The sequence below is a fragment of the Eublepharis macularius genome, chromosome 1, assembly GCF_028583425.1.
Source record: "Eublepharis macularius isolate TG4126 chromosome 1, MPM_Emac_v1.0, whole genome shotgun sequence".
NCBI classification, from domain to species: Eukaryota; Metazoa; Chordata; class Lepidosauria; order Squamata; family Eublepharidae; genus Eublepharis; species Eublepharis macularius.
This window is the reverse complement of record NC_072790.1, coordinates 253,841,588-253,863,091: the sequence shown is the minus strand read 5'-3', so window position 1 is coordinate 253,863,091 and position 21,504 is coordinate 253,841,588. Positions and strand designations below refer to the sequence as shown.

The 21,504-nt window shown below is 52.7% G+C and overlaps 1 protein-coding gene across 1 annotated transcript; it reads right to left on the bottom strand.

The window, feature by feature from the left end:
• Positions 1 to 882: 882 nt before the first annotated feature.
• On the bottom strand, positions 883 to 21,397 carry LOC129343040 (hemojuvelin-like). Its single transcript, XM_054999001.1, has 4 exons — positions 21,078 to 21,397; positions 11,103 to 11,274; positions 8,635 to 9,137; positions 883 to 4,493 (listed from the first exon to the last, which is right to left on the bottom strand). The coding sequence occupies exons 2-4, from the start codon at positions 11,203 to 11,205 to the stop codon at positions 3,852 to 3,854; spliced, it is 1,248 nt and encodes a 415-aa protein (XP_054854976.1). The 5' UTR covers positions 11,206 to 11,274; positions 21,078 to 21,397; the 3' UTR covers positions 883 to 3,851.
• Positions 21,398 to 21,504: the final 107 nt, after the last annotated feature.

Below are 21,504 nucleotides of genomic sequence, written 5' to 3'. Positions count from 1 at the left end.
GGCGTTTTCCTGCAAAACTACAACCGAATGCAACCACGCTGCAGTTACACAGTCATTTAGACTTCAGGCTTGGGAGTAGCCATTGGTGACGGGGAAATCCCTTCTGTGCCTGAGACCCTGGACAGCCGCCTCCAGTTGGCTGGTCGCGTAATCTGCTTTGTGTCTTAGTGAGAAAGAGAGACTATAAATAACGCAAATAAAATAAGCAGAGGTCTGCTTCCCACGGAAGGTGGGGCAGTGCCTTTTCAACGGCAGTGCCAAAACTGTGGCACTCCCTCTCCAGGTCAACCTGCCCGGCATCGTCCCTGCTGGCACTTTGGCGGCAGAAGTCAGCTCTGTGGGAGGTTCCTCCTCAAAGTCTTTTGCTGCTCCTCGTTCGCTCTGCTGGCCTCGTCGCTTCTGAGCTGCTTGCTGCAGTTTCATGCTTACCTTGGCTTTGCTGATGCGGCAGCAGTTTTAGCCGCTGGTTTGTCCTAAAATTCTCCATTGGCTGCCTTGGCATCTGATGTAAGCCCCACGGAGGGACGCGGGTCTTTTCGCCCAATTACCGTTTGCTAGCTTAACTAGCAGGAGTCCGAGGGTGGCAGGCATTCCCCTTCTTGGACTGCCCGTGGTGGGTTTTTGACCCGTGTGCTGCGCGGCTTGCATGGCGATTGGAAGGATGAAGAAATTCCTGGGGTTGGATCTGAGCCAGCAAACAGCTGGCCGCCCGTACGGGGTTTGCCGGGCCAAAGACTCTTCCCCGCTGGCTCGCGGCGCCTCCCTCCCCCTTCAGCTCCTGGAGTGAAAAAGGAGAGCCCCCCCCCCACACACAGTTATACTTAGCCTCACCTGTTGCAAGCCCGCCGGCAAAATGAGCAACAGATGACAGGAAACGAGGGCTTCAAAAATAGACGTATTTTAATGTCAAACGCTTGCAGATTAACAACGCCGATGTGTACTAAACTATTTCAGGGCTGCTATTATTTCCCGGTAGGAGGGGAATGATTTGGTTTTAATTTACAATATTGATTTTCAGCCAAAAATCACCCCCCTCCCCCAATGGAGGAGCCAGCAATTAAAAACCAAAACAGAAATCAATAAACACACAACAGAAAAGGTGCTCAGGAAGACATTTGCCTCCCGGCCCGCCTCTCCCGCCTTCCAGAAATGTGCCTCCGGAGCCAAGCCGAGTGGGTCTGAGCCCTTTCAGCGGCTAGACTTCCCCCGAGGAAGAGTGGGGGTCCTCCTGGAAGAGCAGCGTGAAGAATTCTCGGCCGGAAAACCTTCATGATCTTGCAGGATTACAACAGACTCTGGCGTTGGGAAGGCAGATCTGACAGTTAAACAGGCTTCCGTTTCTGGCACGCGTGGCTGACAAGACTGGCACATAAAAATCAGCTCATGTCCCACCGTGCCCATGCCCCTCCCTTAGGGCCAGATCCTGGTTTTGGGAGCCCCTACCCCATGCCAACTACTAGAAGCTCCTTCTTGCTGTCCCACCTACCCACATGCCCCCAACTGTCCTTTGCCCACCCCCAAGTTCTCCCACCACCTGCAGTCCCAGCTGCCCACATGGCCTGCATGCCCCTTCCCCGATGGTGCTGGGCGGAGGGTGCAGCCGGGATTCCCGCCACCACGGCCCCGGGAACGCTGGTGCTTTGTGCATCCCCCACGGGCTCTTCTCCCGCAGTGCTGGGCAGCATGTGCAGCTGGGACCACAGGGGACGGGGCCCTCGCAGGCGGGCAGCGGAAGGGTGTGTGAGGCCGGCATCAGGGAGCCAGCAGCCGTGGGCCCCACCAGAAGCCACGGCTCCCCTCTGGCTGCTGCGCCCCCTCACCGGGTGCTGATGCCGGCCCTGCCCTCCCTCTACATTCGCGTTGTCAAAATTCTTTCCTTTCCATTAACTGCTAATGGCCAAGATACTTACTCCTTGCACTTGGCAGTAGGTGCTGGTGGAGCACAACACCACAGGGCTGGCACGGGGTGGCATTCCCTAAGTACAGATGCTACGTACACCCTGGTTATTGGACTCCTCCTAAGCCCGGCTCTGGCTGCAGGGGCAAGACTGCAGGGCCAGCCGAGGTTCCCGAAATCAGACGGAGCGCAGGATGCAGATCCGTGGTTTGCATGCAAGCGTGGCTTGAGGGCACACACCTGAGTTCGTGCAACTGGACCCCAATCAACGGGGCTGCTGATTGTCATCTGCAAAGAGCTGATCTTACAAAGCACCGATTCTTTCTTTGGTATTTCTGCCATTTTAGCAGAACGATAACTCCACAGGCTTAACAGAGAGCAAATTTCTGCTCAAAGACCATAAAATGCCAGCGCTGTTCCTTCCCCCGTGCAAGCCCTTTTGGATCGTGTGCAGAGAGCATTCTGCAGATTGCCTCCCCCACGAAAAATAATGGCTACTCCTCCCAATGCAACTGCTAGCTTACCATAAAAGTCTTCCGCTTTAATATATTAAACATTTAACTGTGTATTTACATTCCTGGGTAGTTTTCCAAGACACCACTAAGCTCCCTCTGAGATTCACTCACGGCAGGTGACGTGGCAGACCTAAGGCTGAAGCCCCGCTGTCTTTGGCAGGCTTGCTCTTGAGCAAAGGGATTCAGGAGGATCCAGAAGGAAGTTCTCCTGCACAAGACGCAGGCCGTGCATTTCCCACTGGGTCGTGCCGCCAGTCCCACCGGGATTCATCCACCTGCCTCAGTGAAGCTGGAAAGAGAGGCTGCCTGCCCTGAGGATTAAAGGGGGGGGGTTTGACGCAGTGAGAGCCAAGCTACAAGTGACGCCTGACACGGGTTGGACACTTGTCAGCTTCCCTCAAGTTTTGATGGGAAATACAGGCATCCTGGTCTTGCAGCTGTAATGGAGAGCCAAGTTGTAAAACCAGGACGCCTACATTTCCCATCAAAACTTGAGGTAAGCTGACAAATGTCCAACCTGTGTAAGGCATCACTTGTAGCCTGGCTCTGAGTGAAGTGCTGTTCACAGCATCTAGGCCTGTCCCGCTATGACCCCAGAAAAAAAGGGGTTGGCAGGTTTTTGTGTCTTCTCCACAACCTGTGGGACTAGAGGCAACAGCAGGACAAAAGAAAGGAGTGTGCACATGAAGCAGAGTCTGGGCGTTCGAAAGGAACATGTGCCATTCTTCACAAATCAGTATGGGGGGCTGTTTTCAGAAAGACCGGTCCGTTACGGAAATAAAGAGGCATTTCCTTGACATGTTGACGGTGCACAACAAGGCTTCCTGTGAATGGACCACTCGGGGCTTCCGTAAGTGGCTGCAGAGTCCTGGTTTCCAGCAGGAACGAGCAGAAAGCCAAACTCAGCTGCTGCGCCAGAGCGGCCTTCCGTGTTCAAAGCCCTGCAAAGAGTTCCAGCCCAGCATGGGCCGGCGGTTAATGGCTCTCAGGGCCAAAGAGGAAGAGATGCCATCCCGGGAGGAAAGCCGTTTACGAGAGCTGTGGAGGCCTGTTTCTGGGCATATTTGCCCCCCCTCCCCACGGCCCAGCAACATCTTGGTTCAAAAAAATAGCTTGGGGAGGGGAGCCCCTGCCCCCCACACACCATGGTGGTCCCAACCAGAATCACCTCCCCGTGGTGATCTTAGATTATTTTCCCCAGGGTGACCAAATGGAGACACGTCCCCGGGACCACCCCGGGTATGGCATCTCGTGTAGTCGGGCCCTCAGCTTGCTCCCTCTCTAGCACAGCTTCTAGACGCTGTCCCCCTCTCAGTCCATGCCCTTCACAGCATTCCCATGCCACCTTTCAGTGCCCTGCCTCTGCCAACAGATGCCATTCTAGGAAACCAAGCCCGTAAGCCAACATCTTGAAGAGGCACAATATAATTCACAACCAGTTAACAAAGGGAAAACACAATACAGGGAAAAACACAAACGATGGACGCGATGAGGAGGAAGAGGAGGGGGTATGAGCCGCCGAGCGCACAGGCCGCATTGTTTTGGAAGATGTGAAGTTTCTTGGCGTCTGGGTGGAACATCTTGGCATCTTCCAGCGCACCGTGTGCAGCCAAAGTAAAATTGGCGTCACCGGAAGTCACTACATCGAAGACGCACGACTGAAAGTAGACATCCTCCACGGGCAGTTTCTCCTTGCACAACAGGTGAGCCTTATCCGCAGTGACGCGGCCACCACTGTAGCAGCCATCGCCCCGGGAGATGCGCTGGCTGGGAGGGCAGCCCCCCACACACAGCTGCAGGTCCTGCTCCTCCGTGAAGGAGTGGGCCACCTCCTCGGCTGCCCGGATGGAGAAGGACAGCTGCCTCCCCGCCTGGCGCACGGCGATGGTGGTGCCGATGTATGCTGCTCGGATCTCCACGTGCCGCCCAGGAATGTGTTCGTGGATAGTCAGGCTGTTCCCTCCGGGCCTCTCTCCACCATTCATGGAACCGTCCTCAAAAGCTGCCGGCAAGTTGTCGATTTCTGCCTGGTACACCTTCTGGTCAATACACTCCTTCATGTTCTTAAAGATGATCGTCAGCTGACAAGAAAGAACAGACGAGGAACTCAAAAGGTGCTCTCCAGGAGTATGCTGGCTCCAAAAGAGGGGGCGAGAAGCTTCTGAGTCCCCTCCATCCATCTCTCTATCTCTCTATCTCTCTATCTCTCTATCTCTCTATCTCTCTATCTATCTATCTACTTTAGATTTTTATTCCACCCTCCCCGCAAGCGGGCTCAGGGCGGATTACAACAAGTTAAAACAGTAAAAAACATTTAAAACACCTGCATAATATAACGTACAACAATATATATACATGGCAGCAGTCAATAACACTAATTTAGAAAAGAGGATGGTGGACAGTCCTAACAGGGAGGGTCCAGATCTTCTCTTATTTCCTCTTATCAGCCAGAGGAGGCCAGGCCCAGCCTCAGCCATATGCCTGGCGGAACATCTCCGTCTTGCAGGCCCGGCGGAACGATAACGAATCCTGCCGGGCCCTGGTTTCAATAGGCAGAGAGTTCCACCAGGACTGAGCCAGGACTGAAAAAGACCTGGCTCTGGTCGAGGCCAGGCGGGCCTCCTTGGGGCCAGGGGCCACCCATAGTTGTTTCTCTCCCAATCGGAGCATCCTCTGGGGCACACATGGGCAGAGGTGGTCCCGCAGATACGCTGCAGTATTTTGGCCATTCTGGAAGGGAGGCATACAAGGAAGGTGTCTCAGCCTTTCCCCGTGATCCAGGCGGGAGGAGCCAACACACCAGCCACCCTCTGCTGCTTTTCCAGGGGGTCTTGAACCCCAGCCTTTCTGGGAGAAGGCTGAAGCCCTGGTGCTGGAACTCCAGTAGCTGTCAATCATCCTAAATCTCCTGGGGCTCCACTGGCCCTCTTCCTTGTCCCACCACCCACCCCCACACACACACGGTGGTTGTCCCTTGCCTCTCCTCGCCACGTTGCCTTTCCCTACGAGGGCGCATTGCTGTAAACACTGGCTCTGAGAGTAACACCTCTTGGGCAGAATTCAAGCAACAGGTTAACCACGACATCCTAGTGCCACTTGGTGACTGAATGCTTCCTCCAGACATTCGACGCTTGCAGGGCACAGGAGAAACTGCGGTTTATTTCTTTGTTCCAAGTTCAAATTGAAAAACCCTGTATTTCCAATAAACAGTAATGTATTAATGTATTGTCGAAGGCTTTCACGGCCGGAGAACGATGGTTGTTGTGGGTTTTCCGGGCTGTATAGCCGTGGTCTTGGCATTGTAGTTCCTGACGTTTCGCCAGCAGCTGTGGCTAGCATCTTCAGAGGTGTAGCACCAAAAGACAGAGATCTCTCAGTGTCACAGATACACCTCTGAAGATGCCAGTCGCAGCTGCTGGTGAAACATCAGGAACTACAATGCCAAGACCACGGCAATACAGCCCGGAAAACCCACAACAACCATAGTAATGTATTAACTAAAACTTTTACTTTAAAATCGTCTGATAAATCCAGATCTGATTAAACAAAACATTATTGAACAGATTCACAGATCGCTGGGCATACCCAACAGAAATCAGTCCTTTCCTACCTAAGTTAGGGTTGCCAGCTTCCAATGGCTGGCCTGGAGATATCCCGGAATTTAAACTGATCTCCAGGCCACAGAGAGCCATTCTCCTGGGGAAAATGGCTATTTTGGAAGGCAGATTCTATGGCATTATATACTGCTGTCACCCCAAACTGCGCCCTCCCCAGGCCCCGCCCCCCAAATCTCCTGGAATTTCCCAAGCCGGAGATGGCACTTTTAGAAAAAAAGGTTAAACGTCAAAGCTTCTTATGCAGAGTTTTGTCAAAAACAGGGAACGGCGATTTTACTGAATTCCAAATCTGAGATATTCGGAGCTTCTAGTGTTGGCTAAAGGCATGCTACTGTGGTGCTTCTCTGAGCATGTTCGAACAGACACTAGCTTCACAACAGGACTTTTCCCCCGAGCGTCAAACCAACTGTATTTTACTGTCCTTGTGTCTGAGAGCGAGCTTGGGCAGAAGGTCCATCGTTCAGGCTCATAGTGACAACGAACTACGCATCCCTTCACTTTGGCCTGTTGTTTTAAGGCTGAACAAAGGAACTGCAAGGTTATAACTTTTACAGGAAATCTGGGAAAAAGCAAGATGCCCTCAAGCCTTGCATGTCAAACATATCTATAAATTCCATATATTAACTGCATAGTATACACAATCCATCCCATTCTCTTACCCCTCTTTAAAATAGCCCTTCAGGTCCGACCAGAGCACCCTGCTGCATGCAGCTCACATTCTGGGGCCCCTTGGCCGCCCCCCCGCCCCAGCCTTTCAGACTTTCCTCTGGTTCCTGGAATCGTCCGGATCCGCTACCGTTTTCTCCCCCAGATGTACAGTTGCCAGCCTCCAGGTGGTAGCTGGAGAGCTCCCAGAATTACAACTGATCTCCAGGCCACAGAGATGAGTTCCCCTGGAGAGAACGGCTGCTTTGGAGGGTGGACTCTATGGCCTTATGCCTTGCTAAGGTCCCTCCTATTCCCCAAACCTGCCCTCTCCAGACTCCACCCCTGAAATCTCTAAGAATTGGCCCTTGGTGAGAGTCAAGCTAAACGTGCCTGACCACTGGTGCTGGGGGCAAGGGGATCCTTTACCATAACTCTTTACTATAGAGTTTTTGCAAAATGCTAGAGCATCTGAGAGCAGAACCACAAGTGACAAAAGGCACAGATTGGACACTTGTCAGCTTCCCTCAAGTTTTGATGGGAAATGTAGGCATGCTGGTCTTGCAGCTTGGCTCTCCGACTGCTGTCCAACAGACTTTTCAACTGTCACTTGTCCAACATTCCGCCAAGCTGCCTACTTTTCCCACCAAAACTTGAGGGAAGCTGACAAGTGTCCAATCTGTGCCTTTTGTCACTTGTGGTTCTGCTCTCTGATGTCATTTCTGGTTTTTACCAGCTAGGCCCGGCCCCACATTACTTCCTGGGGGTTGCTGGCTGTGGCCTGGGAACCCCTAGGCTGCAGGGAAAGTAGGGTTGCCAGCTCCAGGTTGAGAATTTCCTGGAGATTGGGGGGGTGGAGCCTGGAGAGGGTGGGGTTTTGCGGAAGGGCGGGGCTTCAGCATGGTATAATGCCATAGGGTCCACCCATCAAAGCAACCATTTTCTTCAGGCAAACTGGTCTCTGTTGTCTAGAGATCAGTTGTTATTCCAGATCTCCAGCTACCACCTGGAGGCTGGCAACCCATATGGAAAACGAGTTAGGACTGGTATGGTTGCCAGGCCTGCCTGGCATCCAGTGGGAGCTCAAGAGGCAGAGGGGGCACATGGGGGGTCGGGTTGCCTGGAGATCTTCTGGAATTACAACTGAACTCCAGGTGACAGAGGTCAGTTCCCCTGAAGAAAATGGCTGCTTTGGAAGGGGCCATCTATGGCATTATACCCCACTGAGGTCCTCCCTTTACCAACCCCACCCCCAGCCTCCACCCCCAAAGCTCCAGGAATGTCCCAACCCAGAGCTGGCAACCCTATGGAACGGCCATCAGTGAGACGTCATTTCCAGGGAGGAAATGGACGCGACATCATGGGTTAATGGCAATTCCTAGATAGGAGGGATGTCACTTCCAGGTTTTTCCTGGAAGTGACATCACACCGTACGCCCAATGGCCATTTAAAAAATTTTTCTCCTGCCTCTGCTCTGAGCAGCAGTGAGAAACAAGAGGCAGGGGTGAGAGACCCCCTGTCCCTCCATCCTTATTTCTAAGGTTCCTAATTCTCGACCGCCCAGACATGCCATCTAGTCTGACCCTCGGAAACCAAGCAAACGCTTTTCCCCCAAGACGCAGCAAAGCATGTCTGCCTCCCAGTACAAAGCCGGAACGAGCGCTGACAACTCAGGCCATTGGTCCACTTAGCCTAGCATGGTCTACTCTGAGGCAGCTCTCCGAGATTTTCCCAAAACAACAACAACAACAAAAGTAAACCCTTTTGTGAGCAGGGTCGAAATCATTCTGTCTAGAGAGGCAGAGCCTTGAACTGGAGTCTTCTGTGTGCAGAGTGCATGATCTGTCCCTGGAAGGAATTTCGGCCTGCTGGTCAAGGAATGGCCACACCAAAGTTTCGCTTACTCTCTTGAACCAACAAAGCGAGTCAGTGGGAGGAGTTTAGCGGCAACTGTTTTTACCTTGCTAGTGGCCGTGGCATTCGACCCTTTTGCCACGGGATAGCTTGTGGCCTGTGCAAATAAGTACTCGTTGTCTAGGAGGGGCCAGGAGCCCTCCACTCGGCAGGTGTGGAATTCATCGCCGAAGGTCCGCACGTGGGGGTCCCCAAACGTGGCACAGTGCTGGTAGAGAGGTGGCCGGCCGTGCCGAAAGGCAAACCTCTTCTCATAATCACAGAAGTCCAGGGATTCAAAGCCTTGCGGGCTGGGTGCCGGTGCCTGGCGCCGGGGTGACGAGGTCGGCCCTTCCTTGGAGCAGTTGTTCTGGATCATGAGATCTTCAATGCCGTGGACAGCAGAATGGTAGGCAAGGTCCCCGCGGCAGGTGCGGGCTGTCCGGCGGGTGCAGCGGGAGTAGGCACGTAAGGCATTGCAGTAGGCCGAGCTCTTGCCGGGGCCACGCAAGTTGAGGGTGGAGGCCACGTACTCAGAGTTGCAGCGCAAGATCTTGCAGTGGGAATCAACTGTGACGGAAAGCAAAGAGCATCATTTCTGGAGGTGCCCACCCAGTATTGTGTGTGTGCCAACAACTCCGAAACGGGCAACCCCATGACCAAATCTGTCTAACTCTCTGAAATCATCTGATTCAGGGGAGGGGGGAGGGACCCCTATTCAGGAAGAAGGTTGACCCCCAACGACGATATGAGGCTATGATCCGGACTCATACCACAGGCCACAAGACCCAAGCAAGAATCCCTCGATTAAAAATTTTAAAAAAGAAATGTACTTTTCTAACTCTATTGTTTTCTGATAACCTAAAACAAGGGAAAGATTCATGTTCCACAAGCTCAGAGTCGAAGTAGGCCCGGCTCTCCTGGGCTTGCCTTGGATCCCACCTCTGCCTGCCTGCCCATCTAGCAACTCCTTCAAGCCCTAATAGAGCTGCTGCCGACCTTCGGGTGGGGGCTGGAGTTCTCCCAGGATCACAACTGATCTCCAAGCAATTCCCCTGGAGGAGATGGCAGCCTCACATGGTGGGCCGGGTGGCATCCCGTTCCCTCCCCAGGCTCTGCCGTGGCAAATCCCGTGGCAAATCACCAGGAATGTCCCAGTTCAGAGTTGGCGCCCCTCAACAGCATCTGTTTTTCTGCATCCCGTGGGGAATGGCTTCTACCAGGTATTCCTCTCCATCCCCTTCGACCTTTTCCCATTATTTCCCTGCCTGGGGAGGATCGGCAAACTATTTCCTTGCGTCTTCCATACTGAAAACAGCCCTGTATTCCTGGGAATTTCCTGGCTATTAAAGCATCAATCTTGAAGTTGTCTTTTTGATCGTATTATAAGTGAGATGTGCTAGGAAAAGTGGAAGGCAGTAGGAAAAGAGGAAGACCCAAAATGAGATGGCTGGACTCAATAAAGGAAGCCATATGATCTGAGCAAGTCTGTTCATAAAAGGATGTTTTGGAGGTCTTTCCTTCATAGGGTCTCCGTAGCTTGGAGGCGACTTGACGGCACATAACGCACACAATAAGTGAGATTAATCCTGTGGATGCATTCTATGAATGTTGGCACCTTCCCTTTCCCGAATCGGGGTAGGGAGCACCAGAGGACGGGGTCACTATTAGCAGAATGGGTCCATAGGCTCCAACCACGTTTTGTATTTTATCATAAGAAATGCTGGGAATGAGATTAATGTGAAGAGCTCATATATGAACCTTTGCAACTGCAGTTGCAAAATATTTTGTGAATAACCCACATCCATGAAAATGGAATTGTGCAGCAAGCCCTTTGAAGAGGCGTCAGGGGATGGGGGCCTGGCCTCTCATGCTCCTCAAAGTGGCCCTCCACCACACCTGTCTCCTATGCGCAACCTCCCCCCCCCCCCCGCCACCGCCTTTCTGCTCTCCCCAGTGAAGAACCTCAACCCTGGGCCCATGGCCACAAGAGCCAGTTTGGTATACTGGTTAAGAGTGGCAGGACTCTAATCTGGAGAGCCAGGTTTGATTCCCCGCTCCTCCACTTGAAGCCAGCTGGGTGACCTTCGGTCAGTCACAGCTCCTTCAGAGCTCTCTCAGCACCACCCACCTCACAGAGGGATTGTTGTTGTGGGGATAATAATGACATACTTTGTAAACTGCTCTGAGAGGGCATTAAGTTGTCCTGAAGGCCAGCATACAAATAGAATATTATTATTATTAAGAGTGGCAGAAGGCACACCACTGTTATAGGGGGGGGGACCACTGGCCAACGGGGGGGGGGGCGCTGTTTAGCACCAGCTGATGACTAGGAGCCTCGCCAGCAACGCTATGCTAAAGGGATCTTGGTCTGTCCCCCAAAGGCGATTCTTACGTTCTTGAACAAGGGGATTAACTGTTCTAAGGGCGCACAGCGGATTCCTGGCTGTGTAAATCTAAAGCAAGGCAAGGGGCTGCAAAAGTGTAGAACAAATCAGCCCACACAAGACGGCAATCCACCCACCCCTGCCTTACCGTGCCTACAAAAGAGGAGGAGGAGGAGGAGGAGGAGCGCTTTAACGAGGAAGCCAGCACCTGCTGCCTGGCGTGGCCTCCGGAAGCAGGCCGCTTCCCCCATTCCCGTCCATTCAGGGCTTATGGAGCGTGGCCACCCAAACCTCTCCTCTCCCTTCTGTTCACTGGATCTCTGGAAGGGAAGCAAGACAGAGAGAAAGGAATCAGGCACGGCCTGGCTGCATCTAAGACTGCACATTCTTCAGGCACACACAGGACTGCATGCCATGCGATTCAGGCTCTGGCATGTTGCTCTGGTCCTCCTGAGAACTGGGCTCAGCCTTCCCTCAGAATGAACCTGCCCATCCTGCCTCCGCGAAGCCTGCGGGGTGCCTTTGCTCCGGACATGGGGCCGGACTCCACGGATCAGTCCCACTCGCCCTTTCCCCTGGTGCCAGGCCCTCTTCTTCAGATGTCTCTAGCGGAAGAGTTTCCTTCATTGGGGAGACTCTTTGGTGGGAAAGCGCTGCTGCAGGCTGATTGGATTTGTAGGATCCATCCCATGAAGGTTCCTTATCCAGGGGCCCCAAAAGGTTTCTGAAAAGCTTAGCGTTTGATCGACCCCCCCCCCACTCCGTAGCCTCTCCTCCTCGCGCCATTCTGCTCTGCATCCTTTGCAGAGCTGCATCCTTCTAAGCCCCCACCCCCCCCACCCCCCACCCCCGGTGTGACTCTGCTGGGGATTGTGCCGCTGGAGCCCCGGGAGGGATTCCCAGACTGACAGGTCCAGAGGAGTTCGCCGTGTTTGTCTGTAGTTGCAAAATAGTCAAGAGTCCAGTAGCACCTTTAAGACTAACCAACTTCATTGTAGCATAAGCTTTAGAGAACCACAGCTCTCTTCATCAGATGCATCCGATGAAGAGAGCTGTGGCTCTCGAAAGCTTATGATACAATAAAGTTGGTTAGTCTTAAAGGTGCTACTGGACTCTTCTTTGAAAGAGCAGCAGTTCCTGTCAAGCCTGGGGTTTGTTCCTTTCCCCTCCTCTCAAGACGGCCAAGTGCTCAGAGGGAAAACCTGTTGCACCCCCCCCCCCCATTTCGCCACACTGGCAGGGCCCATCCTTGGGTCTCTCGCTGATTTGTGCAAACATGGGAAGCCCTCCGTGTCTCGTTTGTATGCATTGGGAGGGGGGCAGGTGATGCACTGAAGGCAGTAGAAAGAGGGGCCAAACTTTGACTCCTGGCAGGAGCTAAGGGTCAACCCGCATTCGCCCCACGCCCAAGCCCCTCCTGGGAGCTGAGTCCCTGTCCCGGAGCGCCGAAGGGACCTGCAGGGCTTTCCTCCGTCTCCACATTGCCCAGAGGCCACAGCAGGGCGGGCGGGCGAGGCAGTCCTCGGCCATGCAGCAGCTGCTAAGAGCTGGCTGGCAGGCCGTTCACTGCTTGCAGGTTTCAGCCACAGAGAGACTCATTCCAGACAGTCAGTGGCAACGCTGCTCAGTGGGCGCAGCTCATGCATTCCGCTGGCTGGGAGCCATGGAGAGTTGAGAAATTAAATGATTGCTGGGCACTGAGACTCACTTGCGAGCAGGAATATAACACAGGGCGGGGGGGGGGCAGCCTGAGGCAGGGGGCCGCTCACCTTCCACTCCCCCCCTCTTCTTCAACCAGCGCAGGAGGCATGAATGGAGAGGGGGAGCCTTCGGGCTGCCCCTGCTGCTGTCTGGCCAGAAATACGCCAGCAAAAGAACCAGCCCTCACCCCCAGCCCCGCAGGCTGCTGCGCGGGTTTCTTGAAAGGCACGGCTGTGGAAGGTCCCTCCTTTTCCGGCAGTCCTCGCGGCGTCCGCTGCATTCCCCATCCTACCTTGACCGTCCGTGGGAGACACCACCTGGCCTGGGGGCCGTGCTGGGCCAGCCCTCCACCCAAAGGCGGCTCAGCAGGGAGGGCACTGACACACCACAGGGGCTCAGCTCGCTCCCAGGGTGCTGAGGGGTCTGGCACCCCTCCTGGGCTTGAGCCACCACTGCCCAGGTCAAAGCCGAGCTCTCAGGGTGTGGCTGTGGGGCTCCAGTTGCTGCCGCGGGACGGGAAGGCGCTGTGTGTCCCTGGTATGGGATGACCAAATACCTTGAACAGGCCCCAGGGCTACACCCATAAGCAGACAGGGGTTCCCTGACAGCTTCTGAGATGCAGAAACTCCAGGTGCAGTTCCTGCCCCCTGCCCCCCCCCCCACCCCTACCCCGCCTCAACGCATTTGCAGCATTTCCATGCTGGAAAATCTGCACCTATTGAATGTCCCACTGCCTTTGCAGCTCATAAAGGCAGAAGGCATCTCTGGTGAATGTGTGTCTGTATGTGTGTGTGTGGGGGGGGGGTTCTTAATGCTATCAGCTGTCAATGGAGAATGCCTTACAAAGGTCAGGCAGAGAGGGTTGCCATCCCCCAGGAGCCCTCCCAGAATTACAACTGATCTCCCAGAATTAGTACTGATCTCCAGGCCACAGAGATCCATTCCCCTGGAGAAAATGGCTGCTTTGGAGGGAAAAAAAAATGAGGCCCATAGCCATAGGGCCAGAGTTGGGAGGTCAAAGGGCAGGGTTTGTTATCAGTTGCAGAAGCTCAAGACAATGCGTCCCCCTGGACTGAATCGAGACCTAGGCTTCCTGTCTCATTACCAATGCTGATTTCTCCACAACTGCTGCCCCCTGCATACCCCACCCTATTCAATCACTCCTGCCTTTGTCATCCACTGGCTCTTTTTCATTCAGCTTCTGTAATCGCTCCTTTCTCCTACATATAAGGACAGATGGACTCACATTCTAGCTGCATCTAAAGAAGTGAGCTGTAGCTCACGAAAACTCATCTCTTATAAGTGCTACTGGACTCCTGCCCCTTTCTACTGCTTCTTTTCAGGCACAGTAAATCTACTGCTGAAAATATAACTCTAAATGGGCTGGAAAGGTCTTCAAGGCGCAACACCAAAAATTCCTTTGCCTTCAAGGCCACTAAAGAGTTTTAAAACCAGCTGTTCTCCTGTTTTTTCCATTATATGAACAAACCCTCATCAGACAACTGGCCACAAAGAGGAGAAAAGGGTTGCCAGCTCCTGGTTGGAAAATTCCTGGAGAGTTTGGGTAGAGCCTAAAAAGGGCAGAATCAGAGCTATAAAAACCGAAGTGCTGCCAAAATTAAATTATTTTTTTCAAACACTTCCCATAACAATTGACCCAAAAGAGCTAACAAAATGGCAAAAGATGTTTACCAGTTCCATCTATCATAGTAAAAGATCACAAGGTACAAAGGCTCTGGGGCAAAAAAGGTTAGATCGAGGGCGATGGGAAGAACCCAGTATAAGTAAATATTACAAGGCAAACCGGCTGCAAACATTGACATCATACTTGGAGGGTACCTCTGACAAGACATGGGTGGGCATGGAAGCAAATAGGAACATCTGGAATTAATTGGGGGGAAATATCTTCAAAGGGAAAAAAGGAAGAGACGTAAAATGGGTTGAGAATCCTTTTTCATACATTACATTAAAATTTTTGAATAAATGGAAAAATAAACTAATCCCAGAAATATCCCCCCTACTTCCATTTATGCTGCACCCCAATTTTTCTTGCATAGATAAACTAGAAGAATATGTTAAATGGAAAGAAAAAGGGACTTACGGAATAAGAGATTTTTATGAAAATGGAATCCCCCTTACTGTAGTACAGCTGAAAGAAAAGTTGCAAGGCACCTCAGTGAATTGGTTCCTTCTCCGTCAATTACATTATTTAATTGTGAATCCTACAGTAAGGCAAACTATGACCAGAAAGTTGACGAAATTTGAACAGATTTTAACGTAACACATGAATAGTACAAAAGGAATAACTTCTAAAATATATCCTTATTTCACTCAAGTAGGTACAAATATGTCAAATGTACTGAAAATAATTTGGGGAAATGATATTAGGATAAAAATAGGACAAAATATATGGAACAAATTATGGCTGACTCAAACCAGGAAAACAGTATCAATAGTACTTAGGGAAAATTCTTTGAAGTTATTACATCGATGGTATATTACCCCAGTACAACTGTAAGAATAAATAATACAAATTACACAAACTGAGAAATTACAATCAGCAAGGCGATTACATCCATATGTGGAGGTCATGCCCTGTAGTATCAACATTTTGGGAAAAAATATTTACAGAAATGGAAAATATTACACATCAAATTATTTCTGGCACACCATGTGATGCCGTAGAGTCCATCCTCGAAAACTGCCATTTTCTCCAGGAAAACTGATCTCCATAGCAGCTCTAACAGTTGCCATTCTGGGAGAACTCCAGCCTCCCCTGGAGGTTGGCAACCCTAGGGGAAACATGCCAGGAGAAGACTGGCCTGTTGGCAACCGTGGGTGGAAGCCACCAGAAATTCGAGGCCAATTCCGAAGAAGCCTTGCTGCAAGAAAAACCGTTCAGCTGGGAACACGAGCTCTCTTTCCTTATTTGTATATTAAACTATTTGTACCCTGCCTTTCTCTGGGCTTGTAGCAGCTCCTTCTAACATAAAAGGTTTGGGCTCAAGACAGGGAGATGTAAAAAGCACACACTCGTATGAGCAACTTTTTTGATAAAAAGCAAGAGCGTTGTCACTAGGCGCCCCCACCCACCCCGCCCGCCCATATCCAGGGATTCTCTGAGTTCCTGTCCAAATCTTCTCCCTCTAAAAGGCAGAGATTCCCCCCACCCCAAAAGGCCTTCTCTTTACATTTCTGGCATCGCATCGCAACTTCGGCTCTTAGGAAAGCTTTAACAGACCAAACCGAAAGAGGTTTTTGGCTGCAAGAAAGAGAGAGTGAGATGAATGGAGAAACTCTCAACTCCAAGGGTCCCAGTCCCGTGAAAGTCAAAAGCCAGACCCATCATCCCCTGGAGCCACCACCTCCGGGCAACACAGCCCCGGCCAGCCCCCAGGAGCTGTTGGTGAGCTGCAATTGTGTGCCTGTGTAGGCAGCCAGGGAGCCAACCAACACCTGGCTTCTCAACGCCTCATTATTCCAAGCAGAAAAGGGAGCGTTTCCTTGCTTTACACTGTTTTGATCATGGTCAGTAGGCAGGTTGATCTTTGGTGTTGATTCGTTTGTCCCTTCCCTCCTTTGCCCCCTCTCCCCAGCTCTTGTTATACAACAGCTTCTGCACAACTGCTTAAGAAGTTGTTGCAATTGGCACAGAAGGCATCCGGGAGATAGAAAACCTATCAGGAGACTCCTTTGGCTCTGTTGTGAAACTTCTATGTAAGCAAGAAGGGGTTTTTTACAATGGGTCCAATTACTCCTCCCTGGTGGAGGCTCTAGCCCCAGTCACAAGCAGAGAAGAGCCGGTGCGCATCTGGGAGGCACAACACTCCCCTTGCACGTGTGATACAAAGCTGTTCCCCAGCAGACATGAGGACTTTGTAATGTGTAGCTGGACAGAGAGGGGGGCGGTGGCAAACAGCGGCGTGTACCTCTGTGTGAGCTAGAAAGCTGGTACAGATTCCCCGGGATGCCCGTGTCCGTTTTTGGCCAGGTCTGTAAGCAGCTCTCTCTGGCTTCGGTGCTAGCCAAGAAAAAGATGTCCAGTTTGCTTGTCAGACCCCCGGCTGGGAGCCCAAAACAGCTGAGAATGGCAACCTGATACGGCCCCCAAAAGGCAAAGGTTGTGAGCGGAGGCTTTAAAAATAGGCCGGAGTATTTTTGATCCTGACAGTAGAATTGGGGAGCAAAGGAAAGGGAAGATTTCACAGGCAGAAGATGTGTGGGTGTGGGTGCGGCTGTGCCTGTGTGTAAAATCTGGTCATTGACTCCTCCTTGCGCCCAAGTGGTCAGATGCCTTTCACAGCTGGGGCTGGGGCAGTCCGTGCTGCTCTCCAGGGGTCTGTTGCAGAGGCCTGGTTCCGAGCCTGACAGTCCCAGCAGACGTGGCGGGTGGGTGATACTAGCACAGGGGGCCATGGGGGCCTTTTTAGGTACTAACCCTAGACATGGAGCCCGGTGAGTGGGCTGCAGCAAAAATAAGCCAGCGGGAGGCCCCTGGGTCCCAAAACATTCACGCGGGAATGAAACCTGGCTGGTCTCTAAGGTGCCGATGGGCTGGTGGACCTTCTTCTCCAGGCAGCCCGGCTTGGCCCGCTTCATCCCATGTCCTGAAAGCTGAATCTGGGGTGGAGCTGGGTAGACAGGTCCTGGGCAAAGAACGAGCTCTGCCACGAGGCAGGTTCAGGGGCAGCATTGACTGGCGACCCGTTAGCAGTTCCTTTGTGGGTGATATATTTAACATGGGGTGAGGCGCTCTTTGCATTTCCCAGCTCCGTCAGAAAAGTGCCTTGAACCTTCTTGGCTTGGCCTGAGCTGGGCGGAGCATTCAGAAAGTCCCAAGCCCTTGTCCCGCCCCCGCCCGTCCCCCCCAGTTTGCCTTCTTCCCTGGAGATCTTTAGCAGGGCAGTGAAGACTTCGTGAAGGTCAAACTCGTTGTGACGTTAGGGGATCGATTAATGGATTTGCTTTTTAAACAGAATATGCCCACCCACCCCCCATCCCAGTTCAGGCCAAAATCACAAGGCTGGAGGAGGAGGGTCCATCATGTCCCCCCCCCTGCAGCATTCCCCCCCACCCACACTGGGATGTAACGTTCAGGCACCGCCTGTTCCCGGCATGGACCTCCTAGTCTGGCCATCCAACCTTTGCTCTGCAATCTGAAAGATGAAGGCGAGCTAAGTCCAGGGGGCCTCCTTGCTGGCTTGCCTGCCTGGCTTCTGCCTGCCCTGCCCGTCTTCCAGCTCGGCCCAGGTGTGCATCGTCAGCGCTACCTGGTGCATGCCAAGCAGCAAAGGCCCAGCATGCACGAGCCTTTCCTCCCGGTCAGCCACAACACACAAAATCTCTCTGCACGAGATATCTGACGCATGCTCTGGTGTGCCGGACTGTCCCCCCTTCTGGAGCTTTTACCCTGTCACCCTCGCTGCCTAAAACTTTGAATTAACCAAGCCTCGGCAGGGCAAAGGCTCTGGAAGGGGAGACACCAGAGCTGCCTTGCCTTCCTGTCTTTCATGCTTCCTGTCTGACATTGCATCTCCCGACACTTGACGAACACGCGCCCAGGTGTCTCACGTAGAGAGACTCTCAAGACAGGAATGGAGCCGCAAACGTCTTGCCTCTGTCCACAGCTGAAATGGCTGCAGGTGTTGCTAGGTGAGCATTAAAGGACGCGCTCAAAAGGATCCCAAATTCCCAGAACCAGAGCTGAATTCTGCCACTCAAACTGTGCAGAAGAAACCAGAGCGGCATCACTGCTGTACGGTTTGAGTTGCATGCCCGTGCTGCGTCATCTTAAGCTGAATTCTGCGTGTCCGTGATGCGTAATAGGCTGCAAATCACGGGGAGAAGAGGTCTGCAGAGCACAGAAGCCCCATTCCCACCTCAGGAAGCCGTTGGGTTTCAGCACATGTTGCCTGCATAGTCTGAAGATCATCACTGGGGCCGTAAGGGCGGGAAGCTTCTTTTTGCAAACCAAAGACAAGATGTTGTGAATGCTGAATTCTGCCGCCAGCATCAAATTCCGCGATATGCAGTCTGTCATGGAGGAGCGGAACATACCCAGCCTTGGGAGAAAACTGGGAGCTGGTTTGCAAGCGCATCCTTACTTTTCTCCTCCTTCAGACCCCCAGCCTCAGGAAGAGTCCTGTGTGACTTGAAAACCTGCATCTAGAATTTTATGCCCAATTGACCCAAATAAAAATATTTCAGTTAGAAAAATTTGCCTGTGGATGTTTTTATCCTCCCAAGAACATATGGAGATCCTTGGTCATCTAATCAGGATTAGATGGCCAATCTAATCCTGAACAGCAGGATTCGAATCCAGTGGCACCTTAGAGGCCAATGAGATTTTCAGGGTGTAAGCTTTAGAGAGTCAGGGCTCCCTTCTTCAGGCACCTTCCTGCATTTGTTGAGAAAGATAATACCCGTTTGTACCTGCACATGTTTCTTCAGGACTGGGGGGGGGGGGAACTGAACACCTGAATTGGGGTGCAACATTCCAGGCAGGGGTATGATCCTGAGGTACAGCCTCACCCCAGCCAAGAACTAAGTACGCCTGAATGCCCCCTGGCAGTGAATGCTCCCTGGTTTGTGGGAGTGAATGAACCCTGGCTGCCCCACCATCCTGGTGTGAACTGGTAAAGGCAGGAAGAGTTTCTGTTTGTTTGTTGGTTGGTTGGTTTGTTGGTTTGTTCTCCCAGAGTAGATCACAACATAGATAAATAAGTTTACAATAAAATCAGCAATAAAAGAATAAAAACAATTTATACAGTAAAATTTGGCAGACATTCATATTGCTCAACCAGGGCCCAAAAGCATCCCCTGAGATGGTAGCAGGCAGACAACATTCATATATTGGTGGAGGAAGTGGGGGTGAGGGCAGGTTTTCTAAAACACCCCCCCCCCCGCAACAGGAGACCAGTAGAGGAGCTCGCCCTGCCTTGGCCTTAGCCACATGCCTGGCGGAACACGTCCGACTTGCAGGCCTGGCGGGAGGATAGTAAACCTCGCTAAGCCCTCCTTCCAACAGACAGAGAGTTCCACCAGGTTGGTGCCAGGACCGAGAAGGCACTGGCCCTAGTCGAGGCCAGGCGAGCATCCTTGGGGCCAGGGACCACTTGCAGTTTTTGTCGACCTAACGGAACACCTTCCAGGGAATATATGTTTCCCCGTATGTAGATTTAGGAGGGGGGTGGAGCGATCCCCCTCTGTTCCTCTGGCAATGCTGGCCCTGACTTCCCCCTGTCCCAGTCCACACAGGAGCAGGCTGCTGGGACAGGACTACAGGCCAGGAGCTCAGCACGTCCCCCTGTAGGACAGGCAGCTGCTGCCGGTTTGGGGCCCCAGGAGGAGGCACAGGTTTAGAAAGGCGGGGGCAAGTCCAACAAGTTGGGGAAATGCTGGAGCGGGGTCCGAATAAGAATGAAGCTGATGTTTCCTTCCTCCGCCCCGGATTATTTCGGGTCTTACTTAACTTGGCTTTGTGGCCAAATTTAGCACAGCAGCAGCTTGCAGAGTTATCACCTGGCACCAAAATGGGCAGGGAGGGGGCTTGGCATGGGCAGGCCTACAAGGAGGGGGCTGCAGCCCTCCCTTTCCCAGTTTTCTGCTTTAACCTCAAAGAACAAAACCAAAAACCATAGCATACCACGCGGCAACTTACAGACCACCAACTATATCATGACAGATGCGTTTGTGAATTTTATGGGTCCTTCTTGCTGGCAGAACACAATCAACGTGTGTGCAGTTGTACGCGCCCCTTTCACAACTACCCCTTCCCTCCGTCGATTCTCTTCGCACTGTTACATTGCGTACTGTAAGCTCCTTGGGGCAGCCACTTCTCTGTTGTTGCTTGTGCCATACAATACTAGGCTGGTTGTGCATCACCGCGTGTAGCTGCAGGTTTCCCTTCTGGATGTGAGCCGCTGAGGGCTGGTGAAGGGGCGCTGTGGCCCGACAGCTCCCAAACTCAGCACGGCTTCCCCCCCCCCCCCCACACACACACACAACGGACACTCCAAGGGTGCCCGGGAGAAAGGCATGCGCACTACTGCAGAGATCTCCATCCAGTTTTTAAAATGCGAGAGCGTGGCTGCACTTAGAAACTCAAGGCCGCTGCTGGGCCGTCTTCCTGTGTGGACAGAGAGGGTGTGCTGTGAAAGTTTTAACCCTCCTAAGAACATATGCCAATTCCTGGTGCCTCTTCCGACCAAGGAAGTTGCCCCACAGCTAACGCCTGTTTCCAGTGGCACTTCCCTCGAGGGGGACAGCCCAGACCCCTTTTCTATATATCTGTTCTTTCAAATATTTGGAAACGCCCCGTCTCGGGTCCCCTTGCAACGGCAAACCCCTCAAGCCCAGCTCCACGAGATGGGAAAGGACCCAGAGTGCCTTGAGTGGGAAAGGTGTTTCCAAGCTGACTTACCCATTCTTGGAAACGTTCTTCGTTTTAACACCAAGGCAACTGGGTGGGCTCTGCAGAATGCTTTGCAAAACCAGCATCACGCTCTTCCTCGGCAGCAGAGGGACGAACCATTCCTTGTCAGAAGACTGCTGGACTTCTCCTTGGCCAGGGGGTCCCGGTGGGAAAAGCTGAGAGGGTCCGGGAGGCCCCCACTGCTCCCGGGTGGGACTGAGAGGAGTTGGTGGGGCTGGGCTGCGTCACTGGGCAGGGGGCAGGGACGGGCGAGGAAGGCCACTCCAGGGTGTTCCATCTAGTGACGCGCAGGCAGGGCTCTTGGTTCAGAGGCAGCTTTGGGGAGAAGGGGCTTGCAGAGGAGCCGGCCCACAGATAAATCAACCAGCGCAAGCACCTGTTCCTTAGCTGGCATCTGCACATGGTAGCATGAGCC